The following is a 26519-nucleotide window of genomic DNA, read 5'->3' on the forward strand; positions in this document are numbered from 1 at the left end:
TGTAACAGTATTTTTCATTTATTAGGCCGATTTTGTATCGGGTTTTAAATTACAGACGTATCTCACATCTTAGAGCAGATTCCTATAAGGTCCACTGTAGGTAGTTGCTGCACAACTTTAAAAGTGTATATATATAAGTATATTACTTAACAGTGCTACTAGCACTTTACACCAGACGTTATTTTTAACCCGGAGTCCCGATGCCAAAATGACCTTGTGTTATAATTTTGTCGTGTCTGTGTGTGTGTAACATCGTAGATCCCGAACTGATGAACCGTTGTTTATTTTGATTTTTTTTTTAAAGGTGAATAAGGGCGGGCGTGCTCTTTTGATGAAAACTTTATTGGTGAGGGGTTTTTAAATTTTATATTGAAATTTTTACTTAATGAAAGGTTACTAATTTGTATTTATAGCTTTAATTTAGTCATATATAACCCAGTTTATCTTTCTACGGAGAAAACAAGCTGACGGATATACTCGTAACTATTCACTTATCCAATCGCAAGGTAGGTAATTCAAATGACAGAGGGTTGGGTTTTTTGCGGAAAGAATCTATTCAACAAGCAATTCAGAGACGCAGCTGCATTTATGAACTAAAACATAAAATATACACTTTGTACATGTGGAAGCTCTCTGTATAAAATGGCGGTTTTATTTTTACCGCTAGATAAATAAAAATCCTCGGCATATTGCGGTTAACATTGGTGCTTTCTTTCTATAAACTTACCCTGTCAAATGTATAGCCATGCCGATGTGGCGTCCTCAGAACAGGATTTTTATTTTACTGGTCAGGCTTTAAATATAATTACGTGAGCACCTACCGTTTTAGTAGACCTAAAGTTTTTTTTTCGTTTGAGATGAAAGTTGGAGACAGCTTAGCTAAGTTACTAGGGGTAGGGGGTGTAATATATTTTAATGTAACGAATTCTATTGTTTAACGTTGCTTGGGGGACGTCTTTACTCGGGTATTCGTACTTCCAATATCTATTGTAGTTTATATTTCTACCTGCGTGTACCCAAATCGGTACATCGATGTACCGATCAGTTAACTTTTACACACCAGCGTGGATAGTGAACCTTTGAGCAATAGTTTCGATAAGTGAAAGTAATACTTTTACACGATGGATCAAAGATTGTGGCTTCTTGTGGAGTGGATGGACGAACAGAATGTGTTTTCCAACTACGGTGTGGTTAATACTAGTTCTTTAATGAACTATGAACCCGATTTGCATACGGGAAAGGTGGTGTTTATTCGCGACAAACATAATAACGGACCACGTAAAGGACAAATTCTTAGGGTTTCTGGTAAGTCTTTTTTTGTTATTTTATATCACTTACTTCAGACCTAGCTATTTAGAAAAACATTGCTTTGGTAATACTGAAGTAGATACCAAAGTAGTATATACAATGTTTGGTAGTATATTGTTACGGTCTTTACTTGATCTTTAATCTCTGAATTTAAGTAAACCTAATGTAATGAAAACATTTTGTACCTAAGCACTTAAAGAGAATTGGGTTTTTGTTTACCCGTTTTACAGCATTTTCTTAATAACTTTATGAGATTGAACTGTCGTTTGCTATTTAGTACAGTAAATTGGGAGAACTGTATCATTTTTTCTTGAGTGTAAAATATTTTTGTTTTTATTCCCGGCGTTGAGGGTCAGCTACCACCATTAAATTTCGCCCTAACGCCCGAAATTAATAATCAATATTGTTCAAAAACTTCTGATCGCGAAGTTAACAGAGCCTTGTCAACAAAGAAGAAAAAATAACATCACGAATATATTTAATCACGTATCTGACTTTTAAAAAATTGCATGCCTGCAGCCCAGATCTAATACGTACGTTACCTATACTAATAACTAGTTAGCATTTTTTTTTAAATACTTGAATAAGATGTAATAAGATACCTAGCACCTACTTAATAAATAGATTCATGTAAAAATGTGTCACTGAAGTAGGTAGCTATGATTGGCCATTGTTATCTTTTATTACTTTTTAAATAATTTCACAGATAACAAACATTACGTAAAAGAGCTAAAGTTGATGTTGGAGAGGCAAGACAATCAGGTAAAAAACGTCCTATCACTATGTATGAATACTATCAAGGAAATGAAAACAGGATCTATGGTGAGCTACCGACTTTTTTTATTAAAGCTACTAGTGTATTAAGTATATCTGTGTCATGGTACTCCTTGCATTCGATGACCAAATTCTAGAAGAACTTCTACGCTATGAGTATACGATCCGGAAAAACGAAGTAATAACGCGGGCGAGTTAAGCTTTGTGGTGGGATTTACTGTGTGGAATTGCGGATAAAAGGGGTTTGAATATTATAGTACAGTGCCTGGCGATTGACGATCGTAGCCGAAACCGGCCAGGTAAACTAGTAATGAAACAATACGAATTAACTCTGTAATATTGTTAAATGGTAATCAAACACACGATTTTGATCTTATATATTTATTTGAATTGATGCCATCAAGAGGCGCTCACATATTAGTAACATATTAGGTTTTTTTAATATAGTATTAATTGAGATGCAAACAAGGGGGACCGACCACCTGATATTAAACGGGAAACCATAAAAGTCAAAGTCGAATATTTTCATTTACATACAAAATGTGTCCTACATAGTACTTAGTGAGTAGTGATGGCGATAACTAAGTACATTCGCAAACTGAAAATTAAAGCTACGAGGGATCCAAACGCACTTTCATTTAAAAGAACTCCTCAACAAACTTACTATCGCTTATAAATATACAACACTTCGCAGGGCATGTAAGGAACACGTCCCGTAACGTGTCCATCAAATTCAAATTCAAAATTTCTTTATTCATGTAGGCCTATCACTGGCACTTATGAAGCGTACACATATTTACATAATTGTAAGGGGATGGTGATAACTTCGTTCGCCAACTGTAACCTAAAACTACGAGGCCAAACGCGCCCTGGTCTAAGAAGAGCCCACAACAAACTTAGCCGGGTACATTTTTTTTTTGTTATTACCATCTCACAGTAAATTTATTTAGCTATAAAGCTTGAGCAATTCACACCCAAGCTTTTTTATCGTTTAAGTAATCATTAATATTATAATAGGATTTTCTGTAAGCTTACGTTTATATAAACTACATCAACCGGAACCCCCTTAAGACTGGAACATAGCAGCAAAGCTGCTTAGCGGCATAAATAGGTGTGGCGGACTTCCCCGGACGAGCTGTGCCAAAAAAGCTCTGCTTCTATTTGAGTTGAACCAATGAATGATGCCAGCTATCGAATTACGTAAAGAGAGCCCTCAACCTTTACTTATTTTTTTTTGGAAAACTTGTCGGGAGTTGTACGTTGACGAAAGTCGCGAGGAACCGTTAGTTACGAGTACTTAAGAAAACTCCATAGGTTATCCGTTATGAGCACCTAGACAAGTATATTTACTTACCTAACGCTGTCATATTTGCATTAAACAATCGATTGCATGACCGCAGTCAACTATTGATGTGTCGCCGCATATGAAAAGCCAATTATCTTATCAGAAATCGGTCGATGACTAATCTGAAAGGCAATGAGATCATGTTCGCAGAACTTGTGCAACTCCTTGTTAAAAATAACGAATAGGTAAGTACGTCGTACAAACTGTAGCCGTTATCACGAATTAGTTCTACCTACAAGTAAATGCCCAAGGAAAAACAATGAATGTCACCTTTTTTTTAAACAAACCTTAATGCCATGATTTTGGTTCACAAAATATATTTGTTTATATAAATTCGCAAATTACAAAGTCTACAACCTTCCTCAATAAATCTGATAACTAAAGTTTAGATTTTTTGAAGTAAGACTTCCTTAGGCGCGCGATAGACTCAGATTTTTTTCTGACGGAAGTAACGCTTACGTCTATTACATGTCCTTAAATAACCTTCAATTTTCTACTCTTAATTATTCTATTTAAAAAATGAAAATATTTATAAAATATGAAAGTGATATTAATAAATTTTAAATAGAATATAAAGTGAAATAGTGAATATGAAATGAAAGTCCCGAGAACATTTGACCTACTCTTTAATCGATAAATAATAATAAAAGTTTTAATTCAATCGCGCGTAAAGGTTACACGCTTACACTTTTTTTGCAATCACCATACTATTTTGATCTTATACAACGTTTAACGGAATAACGAAATACTGTTGAAGGGTGCATAAGAATATTTCATAAGGAATCGACCTGTAAAAATATTAAATTAAAAAAGCATATTTATTTTTCCATACAAACTAATTCAAAACATTCTAAGTATTTACTTATGACAACCCTGTTAAAGATTTAAGATCCAAACGCACGTAGTACCTACACTGCCTACCCAATAAAGTGACAGGAGTCACTTGATTATACTTTAGGTATAGTTCCAAGAATTCAAATATGATATTAAGTACAGATATAAAAGACAACGATGCAACTTCTTTCGACATATTTAAACAAACGACTGAGATGTGAACGAATAAATTAAGTAGATGTTCTTGCTCTTGGAGCTTCAATAACTACACTAACTAACACTGTACGTTAACATTGCCAATTGAAAACGACCATACCGGGGAACTACTCCCATTTTGCCTTACTTTATCCCAGAAATGCGATGAGGCCAATGTCTCAACGCATGTCCCATCCCTCAAAAGAGCCCGTCCGGAAACCAGCGTCAATCTATCAATCTATCAGTATTTTACCATCATCCCGGGCTATTCCTGCTTACTCAATGAGAGTAGGAATATCTAAGACGGAAAGAGCCTTTTTGATTGTGTCATTTACAGAACAACGCCGAAATATCCTACGTTCTTTTGGCAAGAGAGTCCATGAATTCCAAACTATTAAAAATGGGTGAAGTCAAGCAAATACAGAGAACCACTAGGGGAACGTAGCATCAAAATTATGTAATCTGAAATGTTTTAAGACTTTTACTGAAAGACCATAAAATATTTTTTACAGTTTTTTAATCCAAACCAAACACAATCATTGTCATGTCCAAGCGCGGTGAACGTTGGGCATCAACAAGTGCCCCAAAACAACACCAGTGACAGCGACTCCGACCAAGAGGTACGAAATACGTATTAACATATTTTTGCGTTCTAGGAACTCTACTTACTATCCGATCCGTGATATGCCAATGACAGAGGCGTAGAGTGGCCGAAGTGAGGGCATAAAATACTAACCTATTAATTTACATATTTTGTTTTTTATTATTTAGCACCGTCTTTTAATGTATAACTAGCTATGCCCCGCAGTGTTATCTGCGGTGGATAAGTATTGCTTTGTTAGGAAGGAAATTTGATATTTGGTGTAAAAATAAGATTTTATTTTTCCAAACAAAAAGCCTAAGTTTGTATGCTTCCGTCGCTTTGTTTCAGTTAGGGCGTAAAGAAATAAAAGCAAACAAATACACTTTCTCATTATTATTTTATTTTTATTTTTATAATTAGGATATATGAATATGACAAGCCGACGTTTTTCAGGTAAACCACGAACTTAACATGACAAAAGCTACAATGAGATATAACAATTTTCAAACGAGACGTTCCGACTCAGCTAATAGTGTGCAAATCAATAGACTATTACACGAAAACGCTGTTTTCTACAACCGCAGGACCTTAGAAAGCAGCACTCCTATACCCGAAAGGGTAACGGGTTCTATGAACATGAACAGAAAACTGTTATTCGACCAAGGGACACAGACAGATCCGATGAGCGACATCTCCATGGATAAAATTGAACAACTAGAAACTGTATTGCATCGTCTTTATACGCAATTTATAACACTAGTTTCCGATCTGCATATCAGTGAAGATCAGGCATTGAGTTTGGAAAGAATGTCTGTAAGGTCTGATCATAATACAGATGATGTAAGAGAAGAATCTGCTACTGAGCGTCAGACTACATCAAGTGTTGAGCTAGATGACGGTAAGAGAAACGCTAAAGGTCTTCAGATAAGAAGGGCATCCGCCCAAACAACTAATATTGGATTACCAGTAGTTGAAAATGTGGATGACATGGTATGTATATGACTGTATTTCTAATGTAAAGTAGCTCATTTTTTGAATTTCATGGTCACTTGTTATAGATGTACATATAAGGGAATGTGTTAAATATTGTACAAGTTTATTACTGTATATGGCAAATATGTATATTGTTAGTGTCCTTAATAAATAAATAAATAAATAAATGAAGTAAAATGACAATATTTTTGATTTGTCGCTTACGCTAAATCGGCAGTTAAGTCTCGATATTTTGAAACAGTCTACGCACGTAGGCCACTTAAACGCCGATATAGTCCAGTTGATTTAGTGTCTGGCGTCACAACTAGCGCACGAAGGTGTTTCGGGCGACAATGTAGCTACGACCGTGTGTCTACTGACCGACGGCATTAAAAAAAATTGTCCTGATCTAGGGAGCTAGCCCAGAAACAGATAACTAGACCAATTAGACAGTTTTAGTTACAATGCATTTTTATTTCAGGTGTCACTTGGGAGCGGCAACGTTACTGTCCCGGCTAAAGTTATGGCAGATATTGACTGGACCTCATACACCTCTGCAACTAGAAATTTGCTACAAGCTGTTTTTCCAAGAAAGTAAGTGAGCTATCAAATTATCTACCGTTGTACTTAATCGAATAAATTCACATGTCATCACCATCACCATCATAATCAGTTCAACCGATAAACGCCGTTCCACTGGTAACTACTTTAGTAGAGAGTACCAAAATCGACGGTCCTGGGCCGGTTGTTTCCACCAGCTACCAGCGACATATTTCTCATGTACGATAGATAACAAATGAATGCATCGCGCTGGTAAACTTTCTTCCTTCAAAGGCTAAGTAGACAGAGGTCAGAGAGACGCTTGTCGCGAGCGGCCCAAAATTGTGAACATTTAAACCGAAATCCCTAGAAGACATTAACTTTTTATCCCTAAGTTCCCACGGGAATGGAAAATAGCTATTTAGTTATAAACACTTAAGCGAGGCACTGTATAGTGCACGCCCATGATTGGAAATGAGCCTTTGTGCTCCGTTATAATACCATCTGTAATCTATTCCAGAGTCCTAGCTACTCATTCGCTTACTGGGAAACAATCACCGGCTTTCAAAAACAAACCACCGAAAAAACTTCTGGAACCGCAGTTAGTAGATGACATCGTTTTTACAGTTTCCAAAAAATGTGGCGTCCCGAAAAGAATTGTAAGGTAGGTAAAAAAATGAAGGTCCTTTTTTTCCACGCCACTGAGTTAACCTTAGCTGCCTGCTGCGCAAGAATTGCATTGAGCATGCCATTATGTCAAAGACCGTACCAAAGAGGATATATACACTACAAAAAAATACATAAATATTTATTACTTTTGTGACAAATTGTGGTTTTTATTACAATTAGAATATCTATACAAGCAATAGAGCACCAAAGTCAATGACCAATCTTTATATCCCGGATAAAAAACCCTGTGTGGGAACATGGGGTGTAATAGTAAGGAGTAGAAGTAAGAGTTAATACATAGGTAGACTATACTATTCGCTTATTACGTCAGTGTATATACTGAATACAGTAGATATATTGCGCTTGCAACGCCCCGCAGATAAAACCTCAAAATCTTAAATCAGAAAGTGTTGTCGTTGTAACTTAGATTTATCTATATATATAAAAATCAATGCCACTTTTCGTTGTAATTTTATAACTCAAGAACACCTATCCAAACCAAATGTTTAGGCTTTGTTCGGACTATTAAATAGATGTAAAAACCACTTTACTACTTAATAATGAGGAATTAAATCTGGTGGATACGGCAGTTTTTCTAGGAATAACGTTACATGCTAAACTTCAATGGGGCCCTCATGTTAATAATTTATCGAACAGGCTTAGTTCTGCCGCCTATGCAGTGAAGAAGATACGCCACATAACGGACATAGAAGCTGCTAGGCTAGTCTATTTTAGCTACTTTCACAGCATTATGTCATATGGAATTTTACTAAGGGGTAATGCTGCTGATATTGGTACTATTTTCGTGCTGCAGAAGTTGCGATCTATAAAATGGGTCCGAGAGAGTAATTGAGAGATAAATTTAAAGATGTTAAGATAATGACAGTTTTTAGCCAATACATATTTGAAAATTTAATGTATGTTCACAAAAATATATCTAATTTTAATAGAAAATGTGACTGCAATAATTTGATCATTAGAAGCAAATTAAACTTGCAGTGCAATATACTAGACTACATAAAATAAGTAATTCATTTAAAGGAAATTGTATACAATTTTACAATAAATTAGCAGTTGATATAATGTAGATGTCTCTGAAAAAGTTCAAAGTTTGTATTAAACGCAAGCTTATAGAAAAGTCCTATTATAGTATTAAGGACTACGTTAACGATAAAAATCCTTGGGTGTAAATTATTGCTCTAACCAGGTTGCTTCTTTAATAAGTTTTTAAAGGACAATGTGAGATGGTGATAACAAAAAAAAAATAACAACCGGCTAAGTATGTTGAGGGCTTTTTCTTAGACCAGGGCGCGTTTGGAACCCTCGAAGCTTTAGTTTAAAGTTAACGAATTTATTTATCGCCAACAACTCACTCCTATGTCTTATTCTACATGTAATGTACGCATCAAAAGTGCCATCAATGTGCCTATTTGAATAAAGAAATATTTGACTTTGACTTTGACTTTGATGGTTTATGTGAAGTTTGCACAAAATCGGTTGAGCGGTTCTTCATTTAACACATTTTTGTAACTTATATAGTCAATAAATGGTGGATCATTTTGTTAATGGGGGCAAATTGACAAATTTAAATTTCAGATAGGGATTGTGCTGTCAAATTGGAACTTTTTTCAGTTTTGACAGTACCAGCATGTTGTTATGTCATTCATGCGGTTATTTAATTTTGGACAGGCTTTAAAGCAATTAAAGGAAATTGTTTTTAATATCATTTCAATAAGAAATTCATCAAATGTAACCACGCTGTATTGATGATGTTGATGTGTTTTTACACATTTTTAAAATAATGCATCGGTAGGATTACCTTAAGAATCATGTTGTAAAAGCGTATACTATACTCAACCCCACAAAGTTTATGTCCGTTTCTGTTAAGTTGATTCTTAATATCAGCTTTTTGTTTAAAAAGAGAATGATAATATTTTGTCTCACAAAGACTAATCTATACCTACTTATAATAAATGTGTAACTGGAAGATTTCTGTACATTTAATATATTTTGAAAATTTTGACCGGGGGTTGTTTTTTAATCGATACTGAGTCCAAAACAGATTTTTATTGAATTTTTGTCCGTCTGTCTGTCTGCCTATCTGTGTGTTCGGGCATCACGTGAAAACTACTGAACGAATTGTATAAGTATAAATGGTATAAGTAGTTGTACCTTATATTCCGGGTCAATCGGAATCCGGGTATAGGATAATTTTTATCCAGATAAACAGTAAGTTTCCCCCGGGAAATACGATGAAATTTTTTATCAATTTTACTTCACAGCTCCGTTAAATTTGAATCAATTTGAATAATTCTTTTTTTATTTGAAAGTGTGTAATATGAAGCATGTATTGTCTAATTTTAATGAAGATCTGATGATTATTGTCGGAGGTAAAGGACAAAACTCTTCACAGATAACAGCACGTCGTCAGGTATATGGGACAACGATCGAATGCATGCGTATCCTGGAATAGCTCATAGGCTTATTTTTATCCCGGAAAAGCCAACAGCTCCTACAGGATAACATCGCTATTTTTTCCACATTTGTCTTTCAAAATCCGCGCAACGGAGTTTTAAATTTACGTGTTTTTTTAGATAGGCAATGTTGAAATATTTTGAGCTTTTGAGTTTTTTTGGTTGACCGCGCTAATCTCAGAAAATGCTGTAACGATTTCGATTTTTTTTTTGTATTAGTAGTAAGTATCAATTAAGGCTATATAACATTACGCTAAAGGTAGCCATTGGTCGGCTACCTTTTATTAAAAAGTATACCAAATAAAAGATATTGGCGTAATTATGGATAGTAAATTAAGTTTAATACCACATATGGATAATATGATTAAAAGATCTCTGAAATTCTTGGGATTCATGATTACAAAGGACTTTAAAAAGTCTTCTACCAAGCTAGCACTATTTAATTCGATTGTACGAAGCAAACTTGAATACTGTTCTATTGCATGGAGCCAATTTTATCAAATACACATGAATAGGATTGAGAGAGTCCAGAAGAAGTTTTTACGGCACCTTGCATACAAGGACAACATTTTAAAAAAGGTCAGTACCTACGCTGATCTACTGAATGTATACAAAGCGTTGTCACTGTCTGATCGCAGGGACTTTATTGATCTCTCTTTCCTGAAAAGTAAACAGAAAAATAGACGGAGGGATCGATTGCCCAAATCTGATGAGGAGGGTGTGATTGCCGGTACCAAACATAAGGTCGCATATTATGAATAAGCTAACGTTCAGACCTAGAATCGCTTCATCAAAAATGGGCAGATTCGCTCCATTGTGTAGAATAGTTGCTACCTACAACAAATTGGTTGGAAGTGCTGGCTTTTTCGACACTCCGCCCCGTGTTTCAAAAATGAAGTCAAAAAACTTTTAAAAGTACGGCCAGATTTTTAGTCATTTTTTTTTTTAAGTTATTTTTTTTTCTTGGTTATATAAGTACCTATTTTAATAATTTTTAATGAGAAATGTTGCAAAAACTGCAATAAATATCTTATTTGAGAGCGTGTGAACATACGACTACTTTTTGAAGTTGACTCATTCGCGAACGAAGTCGCGCGGGTCCGCTAGTCTATTATATTTATTTTGTGATGAGAAATGATTATGTCCTTGTAAACCGAGTGATTATAAAATTTCAGGTCCTGTATAACTACAAAATGTACCGATGAAGCAAAACTATATCGCAATCGGCAGCATTTTAAAAAGTTACGAGATGAACAGAATCGAGAAAACGTGTCACCATCGCCCGCCTCGTCAAATGAGTCGTCTAACGCAAGAGATTAGGACTAGAGATTAGATATTAAAATATATTGAGCTTTTTAAAATCCTGATTTTGAAATTGCCAGTTAATAAATGTTTTGATTTCTGACGATGAAAGTGCTATTATATTCACTAAGATTATTATTAATTTTGCCGGAGGGTATACTAAAATACACTACACTTTCCTTTTTCCACCTATTCCAATCCTCTGATGTCCTAGTAATAAGTTCGTTTCGCAGAATCTTTTTTATAGTAATAAATGACTGACTAAGCCCAGATGGTCCACCTGATGATTGGACAGGAAATGACGTGAGAAACACATCCAGCAAAGTGCCGCTATGTATCCATCAACATGAGGCGTAGGTATTAAGCCTCATGTTCTTGTACTTAAACCGAAGCTATGGTGCATTTAACTATTAAAGCTCTATAAAATATTGTACACCTTTTTTATTCAAATACAAGTTGATACTTGACTGCAATAACTCTAAGATGGTAGCGGGATTACCTGTTAGGAGTATAGCAGTTATATCATAGAGAATAATTACTTATTTTTTTATTCACTTTATTGCACAACCTTAAATACGGTTTACAAAAGGCGGACTTAATGCTAAAGCATTTTCTGCCAGCCTACCTTCGGACGTGCGAGAAAAACGAGTGAAGTCGGATTTATATTTGACTGACGTGTCGTGTTACGCATCGGTGTCATACATTTTGTATGGCAACGTTTCCACTTATTTTTTGTAATACGTCGTGATGGCTTCTGTTGGCTTTAGATTAATATGGGTGCGCCGCAATGCTGTGTTATGACGCGTCAGTCGCATCGCTTGTATAATTACGTAAACTATAAATAATTTTTCGGCGTCGCACTCAAGCTCGTTATAGATATGTGTATGTTTATAGTGGAACGTATTCCATATTTTAAAAACAAGGTGTGTAACGGAGAAAGTAAAATAAAAGAGGAAAACATGGAGACAAGACTGCTTACACCGCGGAGAAGGGTGTCACTCCCTTTTTAAGAGATACTCTTAATAATACACTAATACTAGGTTATATTAAGCCCGATGCTGGAACGCTTTACCGCTTGGCAGAACGTCTTTGACGATAGGGTAGTAACTAACTATAGAAGATGCCTCCCAACAGACCGCAGAAAATCGAGAAATAATAATTAATTCCTTAATAGATCCATACCTCTGGGAGGTCTACAAAACTACTATATAATTAGGTATCCAGTAGGTCCACAGAAACAAGTACCAACCGCGGCTACGCGACGCTAGACTCAAATCAAGATATCGTTTAGAACTTGTGTCTAGATTTCTTAATTAGGTTTTAAGGTGTACTTAGGTACTTTTTAGGTGTATAAATAAGAAATTCCGCCGTTGACGTCGGTATTGCCATCTCTTGGAAAACTAGGACATAGATTGCTTTGTTTTTAAATAACTCTTACATAAATATAGTATAATCAGGGGACATCCTTCCTTCACTTCCACTTTGTAAATTGCCCTCTACAGTGAACGTTATTTGTTATGTCGTTGGCCAAGGCTCAAAATAGCTAGAGTCCAGAACCATTAAAGAGAACAATTGAAAAAAAAATGTATAATCACCTGCTGTCAGTTGTCAACTGTCGCACTGCCTGTCATTTGTAAATGACATAAACGCATTGATGTTTTGGTTCTATTGAGGTTATTTATTACTTACCTACTGATTTTATGTGATTACTTAGTGTATTAATTAAAATAAAGCTAGAATTAACCTTTCGATAATTTAAATTCATAAATTCCTCAACAATGGAAGACAATGAAGAAATTGATTATGTTGCATCTGAACACGACCGTCTCGTTAGCGCAATAACCAAACTTGATAAAACTCAGCATATTAGGGAGCCTACAAGGAATGAGCCTACTATTCAAAGTACGGAATTCAACTTAATTAAACGGTCGAGTAAATTGAAACTTGATAATGTTGTTAAAGTTTTGGAAGACACCGCGCACCATGTAAAGATAGGTAAGAAGCTGAAGAAAAGTCAGGACGCAGATAAAATCTTATCGAAACCGTTGGAAAAGCCTCAAGCTGCACGTATTAAAAGGTCAACTGGTTATGAAGAAACAAAGAAGAAAGTGGGCCGGTGGGACCCAGTTGTTGCTAGAAATAGGACTGTAGATTACGTTTCCTTTCCTATAAAACACTTTCCGAGTAAATTACAGCCCACAAATGATTTCTTATCGAAACTTAAGCTAAAATCTCCCTTGGAAAAGGAGTTGGAAGAGATAGATCCCCCTCCTGAATCAAAAGAAGTAGTAGAAGAAGAACAGTTATATCCAATGAGCTATGAAGAAATGCTTGAGCATAGACAAAGCACAGCAAAGTTAAGAGCTCAACAGTCATATAAGGCTGCTAAAGAAAAGAGGCAAAGTAAAATTAAGAGTAAAAAATACCATCGGTATGTATTTATTTCTTTGTATAGTCATATCAACACATTACTGGCCCACTACAGGTCTCCTCCTATAATGAGAAGGGTTAAGGCTGTAGTCCTTATCATAGCATATAAAATTGCATAAATACAATGTGCAAACCAAATAGATGTGGCAGTGTGTAGTGTGCAGGGTGATGTCTTGGAATTGACATTAAATAATATAGTTAAAATCATCATAGTTTCAAACAGTATATTGTTTGCCAGTTGTTTTACTCAAATTTCACTAAAATAAATAGCCATCTTAAAAATTGTGGCTTTTGATTGAGTTAAGTATCTAACAGAATTGAAACTAATACTAAATACAACTAATACAATTTATTTTTAGCATCCTGAAGAAAGAAAGGCTCAAACACCAGTTAAAGGAGTTTGAAGAATTACAAATTAAGAATCCTGAGGAAGCTCTCAAAAAGTTAGAAGAACTTGAAAAATCTAGGGCTTTAGAAAGACACACACTAAGACATAAAAACACAGGAAAATGGGCAAAAAGCAAACTGGTTCGAGCTAAATACGACAAAGAGGTAATCAACAAAATACCATTGAAATAGTATTAATATTTTTGACAACTTCCTAGTGCTATGATATTGTCCACTTCAAGTATTTTAATCATGTTTAACATTTATAGGTAAGGCAACAACTAGCAGAACAATTGTCTGTAAGTAGAAGCTTAACACATAAAGCACAAGATACCCAGAGTACTGATGATGAAGCAGATGATACAGAGAATATTCCAGATGTAACTCTAGCACAGGACCCCTTAAACCCCTGGATGATGAAAAGTTCTGACAAGAGTAATGTGGATGAAGAGTTTAACTTTGGATACAAGAAGTATCTTAATGATAAAATGTTCAAGCAAGCTGAGATTGATTCGGATTCTGATCAAGAAAATTTAAAACAAACCCATAATCACAACATTGAATCGCCACTGGGACTTCTTCCAGAAAGTGAGAAAAGATTATATAATATTGATAATCCAAAAGATTCTAAAAAGGAAGAAAAGCCTGATAAGAAGAAAAATAATAATGTTAAAATAGTAACACCTAAATTAGTAGCTCAAAATAGTGACCAAACCAAAAAATTGCCAATAAAGTCAAAAAAGAAGTCTAAAAAAATAATTGCAACTACTAGTTGGGTTGTTGAAGAATTAGGTGTAACATCAAAATCAATTATCACACCAATCGAAGAAGGAAAAGCATCAGAAGATATTTCAAATGTTTTTGATAGATATGAAAACAAAGTTGTTGGACAAGTGGAGCATAAATTGAAAGAGTTAAGAAAGCAAATTAGCAAGATAGGTAAACAATCAAATCAGCAAAATAAAGAGGTGACTGAAGATAAGGCTGAACATGATAACCTTGAATACTTGAAGTTAAAGAAACAAAATCCTAAGCCCCAAATTGATGAGGAATTAATAGAAACACATAATGGTATAGGTTTAAAGGAAATCGAACCATCTTTATTAAACATAATTACACCAACAGAAAATCCTTCACAACAAAATATGAACATGGATATTGATCCTACTAGATTTATTGAAGTGAAACCCAAGTTTTTAAACACAGCTGTTTCAAGAAGAGAAAATTATATTGACGATTTAGATGATGATGATGAACAAGTTGTCCCAAAGGTTGATATTGAGGAAGTTTTTGAAGAGGATGATGTTGTTGACAGCTTTAGACAAGAGAAAGAAGATGAGATAAATCAAGATATACCAAAAGGTGTTGATCTTGCCCTACCAGGATGGGGTAGTTGGGGTGGTAAAGGTGTAAAGGCAACCAAGCGCAAAAGAAACAGGTTTATAGGCAAACTACCTCCCAAGACATCAAGACGTGATGAAAATAAAGGTGATATCATTATAAACGAGTTCAAAAATCCTAAACTTGCTGCTCATAAAGTGTCAAACTTACCTTTTCCTTTTACTAGTGTTAAGGACTATGAAGCATCTATTAGGACACCTATAGGTAATACTTTTATACCTGAGACAGCTCATAAGAAACTTATCAGGCCGAGTGTTATTACTAAAGCAGGAGCCGTTATAGAACCAATGGATGAAGATGAACTACTTGTTAAAAAAAATCGTACTTTTAATAATAACTCTATTTTGAAGTTATTTGCTAAGAAATAAAATCCAATTAGTTACTTAACGTACATTTATTTTCATTACTTAAACCTACAAACCAACTCGCACTGGTGGAGATACAAGTATTACTCCATCTCCTCTTACAAATAACATAGGAATGTTCCTTTTGGTTGACCTATAAACCTCCTCATATGTTTCTTCATCGATTTCAACTGTTGTAATAGTTTCCTCTGCATCACCCAAAACCATATTCAAGTGTTGATCATAGGCCTGAAACAAACTGCCTTTAAAATACTTAACCTGTATTAATATCATTATTATAGGTTTAAGCAGTTGGATATAACTCAGGCTTATAGTGGTGATTAAAAACTTTACTTCATCAATATCATCAATAGTCTGTAACAGTCAACTGCTGGACTAAAGGCCTCTACCAATGGGATTGCCCATAATCTTAGTCACCTTGTACAAAACCTACGGGGAGAGAAGTGGTGGGTAAATATTTACTTATTATTTGAAGTCTCTGTATGCAATATTAAATATCTAATGAGTTATCCATTCCTGGATTTTGTGGTATCCTAGAATACTTAACTTGAAAATTTTACACGCTGACACTTAGTAAAAAGCAAATACTTATCATTAAAGAATGACAGTATGTTACCTAAGCTTAATCACATTTGAACAGAACATCTAAGTGTGTAGAACCCTATTGGGCATGAGAGAACAGGCCTGTTACCAGCTTTTGGACTTTATTAAAGCCTGATTAGGTTTGGAAACATTACTTTGTTTCTTCACCTTCAATGGTGGTACTTATTTCTTTCTTTCTTGCTCTTACTTATTTGTATGTATTTTGTATATTATCTAGCAAGTAGTTATTAATGTGTATATATTTGTATTATTCCTATCTTCTGTGTCTTAACACGAGCAGCAAATCCCAAAAGGAACTGGAATTAAAGTTTGTAAACTGGTTAATTTCATTGATTCAGTGAAATTGAATAAGAACCAGATTCTCTGTTTGAGCAGCAAAAAAAAACGAAACCGAAACCTTAACCAAAATGATTTCCATACTACTGTCCTAAACCAGTTTGAAACTTTTTTTGGTTTCCCAGCCCTGGCCTGGAAGAGATATTAGTGATAAGGTTGCCTTTTGCTAATAATTATATTTACTTTGTCCTGTACTTTATATCAGTTCTCTGCAATAAAGTTAAATAAATACATAAGACATAATTGTGATGAGACATCATAGCATTACTAAACCCATTTGAGTTATGGTTCTAATCTTCAAAACATCTGTGTTCTATGTATGTATTGCCACCAGATAGGCTCAGAACATTCAAGGTTTTGAATAATGGACTCTCACTCTTGCCACCCCCTAAATTGTGGTACAGAGGATTTATCTTTCAAGTCAATGATCTTTGCTTTGACTGAAGGGGACAAATCAAATAACAATAACAAACTCCTACCTCCTATATGTATTCATTTTCAATAACTAAGTTTACTATTTTAAAATTCTAAGAGGGAAGGCGAAGGAAGATATTTAACACGTTAGCGGTGGGAGTTGGAAGGTAAGGGCACCTTCCAACTCCCACCGCTCTGTAGAGGCGGCTTGATTATAATTATAAACCAAATATTAGCAATATTACTTCTAAGATAACCTAAATTATTTATATTTTTCTGAATTCTTACATGTAATTTCCCGCGCAACTCACGTTCATTTCGCATTTTGACATAAATTCTTTCATCCAGACTAAGTCTGATTAAATCCAGAGGTTCCTTTACAGTCATAACAGCTACCTGAAAAATTATTTTTATTTTCATATTAGGAATTGTCTTTGCTAATACACATAATTATTTTTTAAACAATTTAAATTACAGTGTCGCCGTCGTCTGCCATGGCTAGAATAGTTTGCGTATTATTTCACGAAACAAACAAACAAAACATATATACTTTTCACTTTTATGATTTAACTATATATTTCTAAGATTTCTGAAACGCCGAGCCGAGCCACTTCGCTTTACATAAACAATGAAATCGTATCGCACCAGTTACCACAGACCACTAAACACTATGAATGGCAAGATGCAGGATCTATTTAATTGACTTTGACGGTTGACACTAATTTTTATTTGTATAATGTATATGCCTATTTGGTACCTTTCTTTGCCTTTTCCCTACAAAAATAATTTTAAAAAATATATAAGGATAAAGGTAGAGAATACAAACACATGTTATACGTTCATAAAGCTCGGTCGTTTGCAAGATAGTCAAACGACATCGTTTAAGTTGCTGGCAAAACTGGATGCAAGTAGCCAAAGATAGAGGTGGTCATCTCTGAAGGAGGCCTTCACCCTCGCATGAGTTTCTCGCATTCTGGCGAGAAAAAATATACCAATTATTCAGTTTGTTTATTTATTTTTTTACTATAGGCAATCTATAAATAATAATAGTTAATAATAATTACTAATCTCTTGACTGGACCAATGCCTATTTCTATACCCGTCGTAACTCTAAACGATAGGTCCAATTTGAATAATTTGAAAAGGAATTTGAAATTGGATTCGGATCATGATAGGAATGTCACCATCTTTAGTACCCGTGTACAATTGTAACAAAAATTGTAATTTATAACAATAAGCGTGTGTTTGTTGTCATAAATCAGTGATATCTGCATATCGTCTGCGAAAGGTACAAAAGTCGTTTGTGGGATTCAGTCAGTGGTGGATTTATATTTGGGGTAGTCGGGGCTAGTGCCCAGGGCGGCAAATTTTCTAGGGCGGCAAAATTTGGAAAGTGAGAAAAATTTTCTATACTTATGAAGAATTTATCCAGCTTTAAGCACAAAAGGTATCAGCTATCTTTGTTCAATAAGTCAAATCAGCGAAATATTACGCAATTATAGTAGATTCCACACCTGACATATCTCACGTGGACCAACTTTCTTTTGTTATCAGTAGGTGAAGAAAGATGGAACCCCTGTTTGATGATGGAACGTTTTCTCATGTTTATTGAGAACTCTGGACATAAAGCAAAAGATTTGCTAGTTGCTGTATTATCTGTTCTTGAGTTTTTTGAACTTGATCTCGCAGATTGTCGGGGTCAGTCATATGATAACGCGAATAATGTATCAGGGATTTATTCGGGCTTACAAGCAAGAATTCATGAAATTAATCATCTTGCAGAACATGCTCCTTGTGCTGCTCTTTCTATGAATTTTGTTGGAGTTCACGCAGTAGAATGCGCCCCAGAAGCTGCTTCATTCTTTAATACAGTACAAACTTTATACAACTTCTTAACTGCATCGACGCATCGCTGGGAAGTCTTACAGTCTCATGCTGAAAAAATAATTGCGTTAAAATCTTTATCTGCAACCAGATGGTCAGCTCGTTATGAAGCGGTTTAAGCACTTAATCAACATTTTGTTGAAATAATTCAAACTTTGATTATTCTTGAAGAAGATATAAAAAAAAAGCAAATACACGGCAAGAAGCTAAAGGTATTCGAATTCAGTTGGAGCAACTTGAAACAGCATTTATGCAGATGCTTTAGCATTTCTTACTCTCAAGATTTAATGCTGTAAGGCAACAATTGCAAAAAAAATATTTTTTTTTTTTCGCTGATGTAATCGATGATTATCATACTTTGATCAAAGTCGTTGCTGATACGCGAAATGAATTGCTTGGAAGCATCCAGCTCCGATTACATCTCTCACAAGATAGAAAAATGAATGAAATGTAAATTGTTTATGTTGGAAAAGAGCAACTGCTGAGTTTCTTGCCGGCTTCTTCTCGGTAGAATCTGCCTTCCGAACCGGTGGTAGAGTCACTACACACAGACAGACTTGACGTTTCAAAAGTGCTTATATTTTGCCTACTTAAAATAAGTAAATTTTGAATTTTAATTGTGACTTAACAGTTAGACATATAGGACACGGACTTTTTTGTAGGTACGTTTTTTTAATAGAAACATTATAGATTACATAAGAATAAAAATACACATAATAATAAATGTAGTATAAAATATATTTTTTAACAATAATGTCGTCCATATTTAAACCGCTGAGCGTTGATAGAACAGAATGGTAATGTATCTATTGTGTATCATCAATTTTATTTAAAAACATTTCATCCTTTAGTGGTCCTGTAATTGGATCATAACATTCATAATTAACAGGATAAAGGTACAGGTATAGATGACTATGTGGGTTGCTAGATTTAAGAAAAGTTTGAGACGGTTGCACCCTTTTTTACACTACTGATTTTAGCTTGGCTTTTATTGAAAACCCCGTTACATACCCGTAGACAAAATGGCAAATTAGACGTAACATGTTTGAATGGCTGTATGGTCCTTACCAGTTGCCTCTTTTGCCCTACGGAAAAAAAGTAACATGTTTGATGTTGACAATTGACATTAGTCTGACATGTGTATCACTGAAATTTTGTGCTTCATGTTTTTCCTGACTATTTTGTAACTTTATTCACAAAAATGCCTATGGTTGTTCTCTTTAATTAACCTTATTAAACTACTATTTAACGGCATTTTTAAATTTGTGTATATCAGCTGTAATTTGTACATTGAATGCAATAGTGTAAATATGGTTAGGAGTGGGTACGTAATGCCTTAATTTGTTTATATTTGTATAATAACTTAAATCGGGTTGTATTATGTTAGAGTAATCATTAATTTCGTTGTAGGAGAGACAGAGATAGGGATCGTGACCGCAGGCGCTCTAAAAGTCGGTCAGCGACCCCGGACCGAAAACGCAGGCGTTCCCGTTCTAGAAGTAGAGACCGCAGTTCAAAAGTATCGAAGAGGAAGCGTAGTCGCAGCAGGGAGAGAGATTCGAAACGCGACCGTAGTAGAGATCGCGATAGAGATCGCAAAAGGTGAGTTCAAGTAATGGTTTCAAGTCACAACTGTATTAACTTTATCCACTCACTGCATACTTAGATTATGTATATGCCTAAATATGTCAGTCTGTGATGATCTGATCGGAACGTACTGCAATTTTGTGGTATTCGATGAGGAAGTTAAGAGTGTAACAATCAATGCATATGCGTTGTAAAAAATATTTTACATTACACTTGCAAGGCTGAACTGGACACCTATATTCAAAATAATTAAATAATAAATCAATATAAAAATGTTTATTTTCTTATTTAAAACCTATAACATAATATTCTGAAAAATTTGATCAAATTAAACATGATTTTGAAATTAATAGGGTCTAAAATATATTTCACTTACAAAAGTGTACTAATTCTAGTCACATAAAAACTCTTACAGTAAGGTACAAACTTAATTTAATCGGGAAATCATAAATAAAACATAGGTGTGAGAATTTTAAATAGAACACATGCCTAATATTTTGCATTAATTTGAACATTAGAAGCAAAAGTAAACTTGCAGTGCAATATACTAGACTACAAAAAATTTGTAATTAATTTAAAGGAAATAATTAATTCATTAAAAGTACACAATTTTACAATAAACTTCCTAATTATATCTTAGAGATGTGTCTTAAAAAGCTCAAAGTTTGTATTAAACATAAGCTAGAAATAATAGAAAAGTCCTATTATAGTATTATGAACTACTGTACAAAAAGTTGGGTGTAAATTATTGCTCTCACCAGGTTGCTTCTTACATAGTTATGTGTAACAAAAACAAAACCAGCTAAATTTGTTGTGAGCTTCTTTTTAGATCAGGGCCATATATGTGCGTATTTGAATAAAGTAATATTTGACTTTGACTTTAAGCCTTTTGTCAATGTTATAAGGTCTATATTTAGAGCATGTGTGATTAGAATACAATTATTTATGTTTAATCTTCAATTTAGTTTTACTTGAGATTGCAAAGAAATGAAAGCTATTAAGTAAATGTATTGTTTTATTCTAAATAGTTAAGGAGGTAATGAACAAAATCTCACTATCGCACATTTTCTGTTTTAATGAAAAACAGGATTGCATAAATAATATTTTGAGGCAAAACTCACAAGCCTTATGTATATTACTATAGCCCCATTGTGCCTACTCATTGTTTCCTAAATAAATCATTTGAATTCTATTATATTGGTAGTGATAAAAGAGATGACAAGAGGAATGGATCAAGCAAGTCTCGGAAGAAGACTCCAGATAGAGACAGGGATAGGGATAAAGACAGATCCAAATCAAAGGAAAAAACTGTTAAGTCAGAAGATTATAACCCAGGGACAGCTGACAAGGTAATATTTTATGAAAGAGTTTTCTATTTATTTTTTTCCTGTCTAAATGTTGATAGTAGACTTGCATCTTACTTTAAACTTAAGAAAGAGCTAGAGACCTTCTTCTTCTGTTCTTCTTATGTTTTATAGGCAGTGCCCTAGTCACTATAACAGTTGCGTAGTTTGATCCAGAATAGTTGTAGGAGTTTTGTTGCATTTCTACTAATGGGAAGACAAAACAATTTTGTAATTTTACATTAACACATGCATTCGTACATGGAATATTGTAACAGAGATCTTGTATTATCAGTGTGTGAAATCTGGCTTAAGTAAATGTAACAAAACAAGTGAAAAGTCCCAATAAAGGTAACAAAAGAGCTAGATTAGAAATTTGTTTTTTAATGAAACTTCTGAACTGGTTTATTATGGTTTATGGTTTATGGTTTATTATCGGTATTTTTGATTATAGGAAGAAGAGCAAAGCAGGTTGGAAGCAGAAATGCAAAAAAGGCGAGATCGCATTGAGCGTTGGAGAGCAGAACGCAAACGTAAAGAGATAGAGTCAGCTAAGAAAGAGGTGCAAAAGGGAAGTATTGTAACTAATATCCAATTGCCTACTGCCAAAAAGTGGTCTTTAGAGGATGACTCTGGTGATGAAGGTAAGAAAACATATTATTTTGTTATTTTTTCTGCTGTTATCCATTATTATGCAATTCTTATTCTTATTATTATTATTGTGCGATTCTGCATGGTCCAATATGTTCTAATTCATGGATATACAAATTTGGTGACCATATTATTCTTTTGATTAAAAAAAATGTATTGGTGCAGCGCTTTAAATGCAGGATGTGGGTAAAATACTTTATTTAATTATGTGCAAACAATATAAGCTAAGCTACATAAATTCTTTTTGTGAATTGTTCTTAAATAGTTTAGTTATATAATAGTTTTTTTTATATTCTTGTTATGGTTTATGTAGACAATATAGATGGTGAATAATATTGGTTTCTCTGATAAATGTGAACGTAGACAATTTAAAGAATGAACATAGACAATTTATGGATCTTAAGTGTTTAACTGTGTGTCTATGTCTATTTTTAGGTGAAGATGGTGAAGGTAAGGAAAAGGAAAAGGCTGAAGAGAAAATAGAGGTAGAAGATGAAATAGACACATTAGATGCTTACATGCAAGAAGTGCAACAAGTAAGATTTTTAATATAACTCCCTGGTGCAGTGGTGAGCGCCAAAAACAAATTTTACAGAAGTTTTCTTTCTACATATATTTTCAGATTTAAATATGCTACTTTAATTGTTTCGACGGCCGAATGGCGCAGTGGGGAACGACCCTGTTTTCTGAGTCCAAGGTCGTGGGTTCGATTCCCACAACTAAAAATGTTTGTGTGGTGGTTATCTTTATATTATAAGTATTTATGTGTATTATATTCATAAAAAAATATGACTTAAATAACTTTCATTGTAGTATATTCATTTATTATCTATTTATTTTTATTTAATTATTTATTACTAATTTATCATATTATGTTAATTTAATTATTAAATCGAGAAATTACTAACGTTCTACTGTAAAATTTGTTTTATTTTGTAACTTGACCACCACCCCAAGAACAGAGTGTTCAAGTTGGTTTTTATCGGAAGTATTCCCAACTAGTTTCAGTCATGAGCATGTAGACTAGAACCAAGTAAACTTTGCGCTCTGCTTTGTATGAAGCAAGGTTGGTTTTTCCGCTGAGTTTTTAAATTAATTATCGTAACATATATGACATCATCATCATATCAACCTAATACCGGCCCAATATAGGCCACGCTGGCCCAGTGCAGATTGGTGGACTCAACACACCTGTGAGAACATTATGTAGAACTCTCAGGCATGCAGGTTTCCTTACGATGTTTTCCTTCACCGTTGAAGCAAGTGATATTTTAATTGCTTAAAAAACGCACACAACTTAGAAAAGTTAGAGGTGCATGCTGGGATTCTAACTCGGGCCCCCCGAAAGTGAAGTCGAAGTTCTACCCACTGGGCTATAACCGCTTCATGCGCATTACATAATACGATCTTTTTACAGGAAGTCAGAAAGGTTAATGAATTGGATCAGGCAAGAGGCATCATCAGTGTGCCGTCTACTGGCGGTGGTACCGGTGTTGTTATTCTCACTGGAACCGCTAAGAAGAAAGTCACTGAACAAAAGAATAAAGGTAACTTCCTTTTTCTTTAACGTTACTGCGAAACTTTAATGCGAAATTTGAGTTGGTTTGCCCATGTTTTTTGGCATATAGTTGAAAGAACGGAGAGTAACTTTTTATCCCAGGAAACCAGACCGTTCCCCTGCAGGGCTAGCACGGGCGAGAGATAAAAATTATATTCCCCCACAAGGGATATAATTAATGTGCCCACCTGCTAAATCACTGGAACATGGAATAGAAGAAGTTTACCCCCGTTTATTAATACACATATATTATTTCCATTTGTGTGCCAGTGCTTAGAGAGTTGATGAAGCTGTGGCAGAAGATAAATTTATATCCTTTCCCCGGGGATATAATTGTCTCCTGCCCATGCTAGCCGTGCTGGTGTTAATAAATAACCGTAACAAACGTGGTGTACCATAGATAATTTTTTTCTTTTTTCTTTATGTTATATAATTACCACACTATCTTGTTCCGATTTGAATATCCACTTCTGTATTCAGTTCAAATAACGTTGTATAGCTACTTGCAAAGTAATGTTCTTGACTTTGTCCATTCTGCATAGGTACACAGTGGGAACCGGATATGTGAAGTCAGTAGACGTATAGATGTAATAATTTATTTATTTATTTAATGGACAATCAACAGGTAACAATAACTCTTATAAAACGAAACAAAACTTAAAGACTTAAAGACTGCCACAACTTGCGAATAAAAAACTAGATTGTCAGTTAGAAGGAGAAAATACGATTGAGAGAGACATAAGAGTATAAGCTGTAAGATCCATCAGGCTGTGACATAAACTTGACGAATCTAGAGCCGCGAACAAAAACATACATTTAGAATAAATAAAAAAAAACAAATACTTAAATTATATATAAAATAATATTAAAAAAATTGGTACTGACAGAATACCAGCCTTGTGGGTACATTAGTATCCGAAACATTAAGCTGAGTCAGAACCTTTTTATTGGCACGACACATCATAGACTTAAGCTATTAATAATTAAGTACAAAATTTTTAAGTTACTCCGTATGTAAGTCTGTTTGTGTAGTTCTGGTAAACAAACAAATTATATTCTATTCTATTCTATTCTAAAAATGTTGACAATATATACTATAGAACAAAACTAGCTAAACTAATACAAAAAAGAGCAAAGGAAAAAAAAACTAAGTTTAAACAGTAGTACCACAGTATTGCGATAGAGAGTGGTCCTTTAGTTTTTTTCAAATGTAGGAAGACTATCCCCTATTATGTCTATATCAAGCACTTTATTAATGCTGTTATACAAAGTTAACAACCTTGTTACGGTTCTAGTTAGGTCTAGTAAAAGATGGAACACGTAATCACAAATTTATTTAGGGTAACAAGGTCAGGGTCGTGGGTGAAAGGGCCCGTCAATTAGTTCGCTTCCAAATTCTGCAGTGGGCGAGTACTGCCCTTGTAGCCGTTGATTGCGTGGCCCAGAAGGAACAGGCGAAGACGAGGTGGTCTTCAGCTGCACCCGGAGATCGGCGTCGGAGGTGACGTCGACAACAACAGGGAGTCTTGAGACTTGAGACTTGAGGCGAGGCAGGCGAAGACGAGGTGGTCTTCAGCTGCACCCGGAGATCGGCGTCGGAGGTGACGTCGACAACAACAGGGAGTCGAACCCGGAACTTGAAACTTGAAACTTGAGACTTGAGACTTGAAGCGAGGCAGGCGAAGACGAGGTGGTCTTCAGCTGCACCCGGAGATCCGCGTCGGAGGTGACGTCAGATCTCGAACTTGAGACTTGATCTCGAACTTGAGACTCGAAACTCGAACCCTGGAATTTTCGTCCAGCGTGTGAAAAATAATTCCGCTTCAACTCGTCTGATTGCGAAAACGTGGCTCAGCTAAGCGGCAAGCACTGCGCAAGATGGCGGATGCGTTGTTCACAATCAGACGGAGTTTACATTATGAGAGCGTGAGAAGCATTAAAATAAAACAAAAGACATTAAGACTATTAATATTAATTAAAAGATAGCAAATAGCAAAAGGTACGCGAGGTTATTAGCAAAATACAGAGAACTACTATAGTATGAGAATCTGGGAATTTATCGAAATAGGAAACTTAATTATAAAAAAAATAGGAATTAAAACATTTAGATGAAATTTTAACAAAAAATATGCAAGGATTAAGCCAAATATGATCGATTGCATGGGTCAATGTGCGAGAACAAAGAACAAAGGCAACGAGCGCAATGGCCGACCCGCATGCGTGTAATTTACCTAATTAAAAGATATTCTAACGTCTAAACTTTAAGGAATCGTTCAACACTCACCCGATACACGGGGTTAGATAGCATCCCTAAGGACTAAGGCAAAAAAAAACAGTAATCAAGTGAGAGTCGTAAGAAAAATAACGCGGCGGCGGCCGCACAGCGGCCGCGCGGCGTCCAGCCTCTAGCAGAGACCTGGGCGCCTGACGAGCCGTGCGAAGTTCGAAAGACGCGAGCGCGGTTGGTCCCCGCGCACCGCTCCCCTCGCGCCGGGATCCAGTTTCGCGACATTTCGGAAGATTGCCCGCGCGCAAATTCCAACAATATTATTATAAAATTTATG

The 26519-nt window shown here is 35.0% G+C and overlaps 4 protein-coding genes across 4 annotated transcripts in view; 3 read left to right on the forward strand and 1 right to left on the reverse strand.

Annotated features, from left to right (window-relative positions):
• The first annotated feature begins 720 nt into the window (after nucleotides 1-720).
• LOC120631172 lies at nucleotides 721-11014 on the forward strand. The gene is made up of 7 exons (XM_039900635.1): nucleotides 721-1305; nucleotides 2015-2130; nucleotides 4969-5076; nucleotides 5493-6029; nucleotides 6493-6605; nucleotides 7072-7215; nucleotides 10870-11014. Exons 1-7 carry the CDS (start codon nucleotides 1122-1124, stop codon nucleotides 11012-11014), a joined length of 1347 nt encoding a protein of 448 aa, XP_039756569.1. The 5' UTR covers nucleotides 721-1121.
• Nucleotides 11015-12633: 1619 nt separating this feature from the next.
• Nucleotides 12634-15605, forward strand: LOC120630996 (U3 small nucleolar RNA-associated protein 14 homolog A). Its single transcript, XM_039900381.1, has 3 exons — nucleotides 12634-13427; nucleotides 13786-13978; nucleotides 14083-15605. Exons 1-3 carry the CDS (start codon nucleotides 12775-12777, stop codon nucleotides 15580-15582), a joined length of 2346 nt encoding a protein of 781 aa, XP_039756315.1. The 5' UTR covers nucleotides 12634-12774; the 3' UTR covers nucleotides 15583-15605.
• On the reverse strand, nucleotides 15590-17580 carry LOC120630997 (U6 snRNA-associated Sm-like protein LSm3). The gene is made up of 3 exons (XM_039900382.1): nucleotides 17408-17580; nucleotides 17221-17328; nucleotides 15590-15807 (listed from the first exon to the last, which is right to left on the reverse strand). The coding sequence occupies exons 1-3, from the start codon at nucleotides 17426-17428 to the stop codon at nucleotides 15628-15630; spliced, it is 309 nt and encodes a 102-aa protein (XP_039756316.1). The 5' UTR covers nucleotides 17429-17580; the 3' UTR covers nucleotides 15590-15627.
• Nucleotides 17581-19943: 2363 nt separating this feature from the next.
• The window catches only part of LOC120630879 (probable ATP-dependent RNA helicase DDX46), a 28611-nt gene continuing 22035 nt past the window's right edge, over nucleotides 19944-26519 (forward strand). Inside the window, exons 1-6 of the mRNA XM_039900197.1 lie at nucleotides 19944-20140; nucleotides 20227-20418; nucleotides 21608-21752; nucleotides 22201-22390; nucleotides 22833-22933; nucleotides 23815-23944. Of these exons, the coding sequence (XP_039756131.1) occupies nucleotides 20127-20140; nucleotides 20227-20418; nucleotides 21608-21752; nucleotides 22201-22390; nucleotides 22833-22933; nucleotides 23815-23944 (772 nt within the window). The 5' untranslated portion in view covers nucleotides 19944-20126. The remainder of the gene's footprint in view (nucleotides 20141-20226; nucleotides 20419-21607; nucleotides 21753-22200; nucleotides 22391-22832; nucleotides 22934-23814; nucleotides 23945-26519) is intronic.

Source organism: Pararge aegeria, chromosome 17 (assembly GCF_905163445.1).
Source record: "Pararge aegeria chromosome 17, ilParAegt1.1, whole genome shotgun sequence".
Classification (NCBI taxonomy): domain Eukaryota; kingdom Metazoa; phylum Arthropoda; class Insecta; order Lepidoptera; family Nymphalidae; genus Pararge; species Pararge aegeria.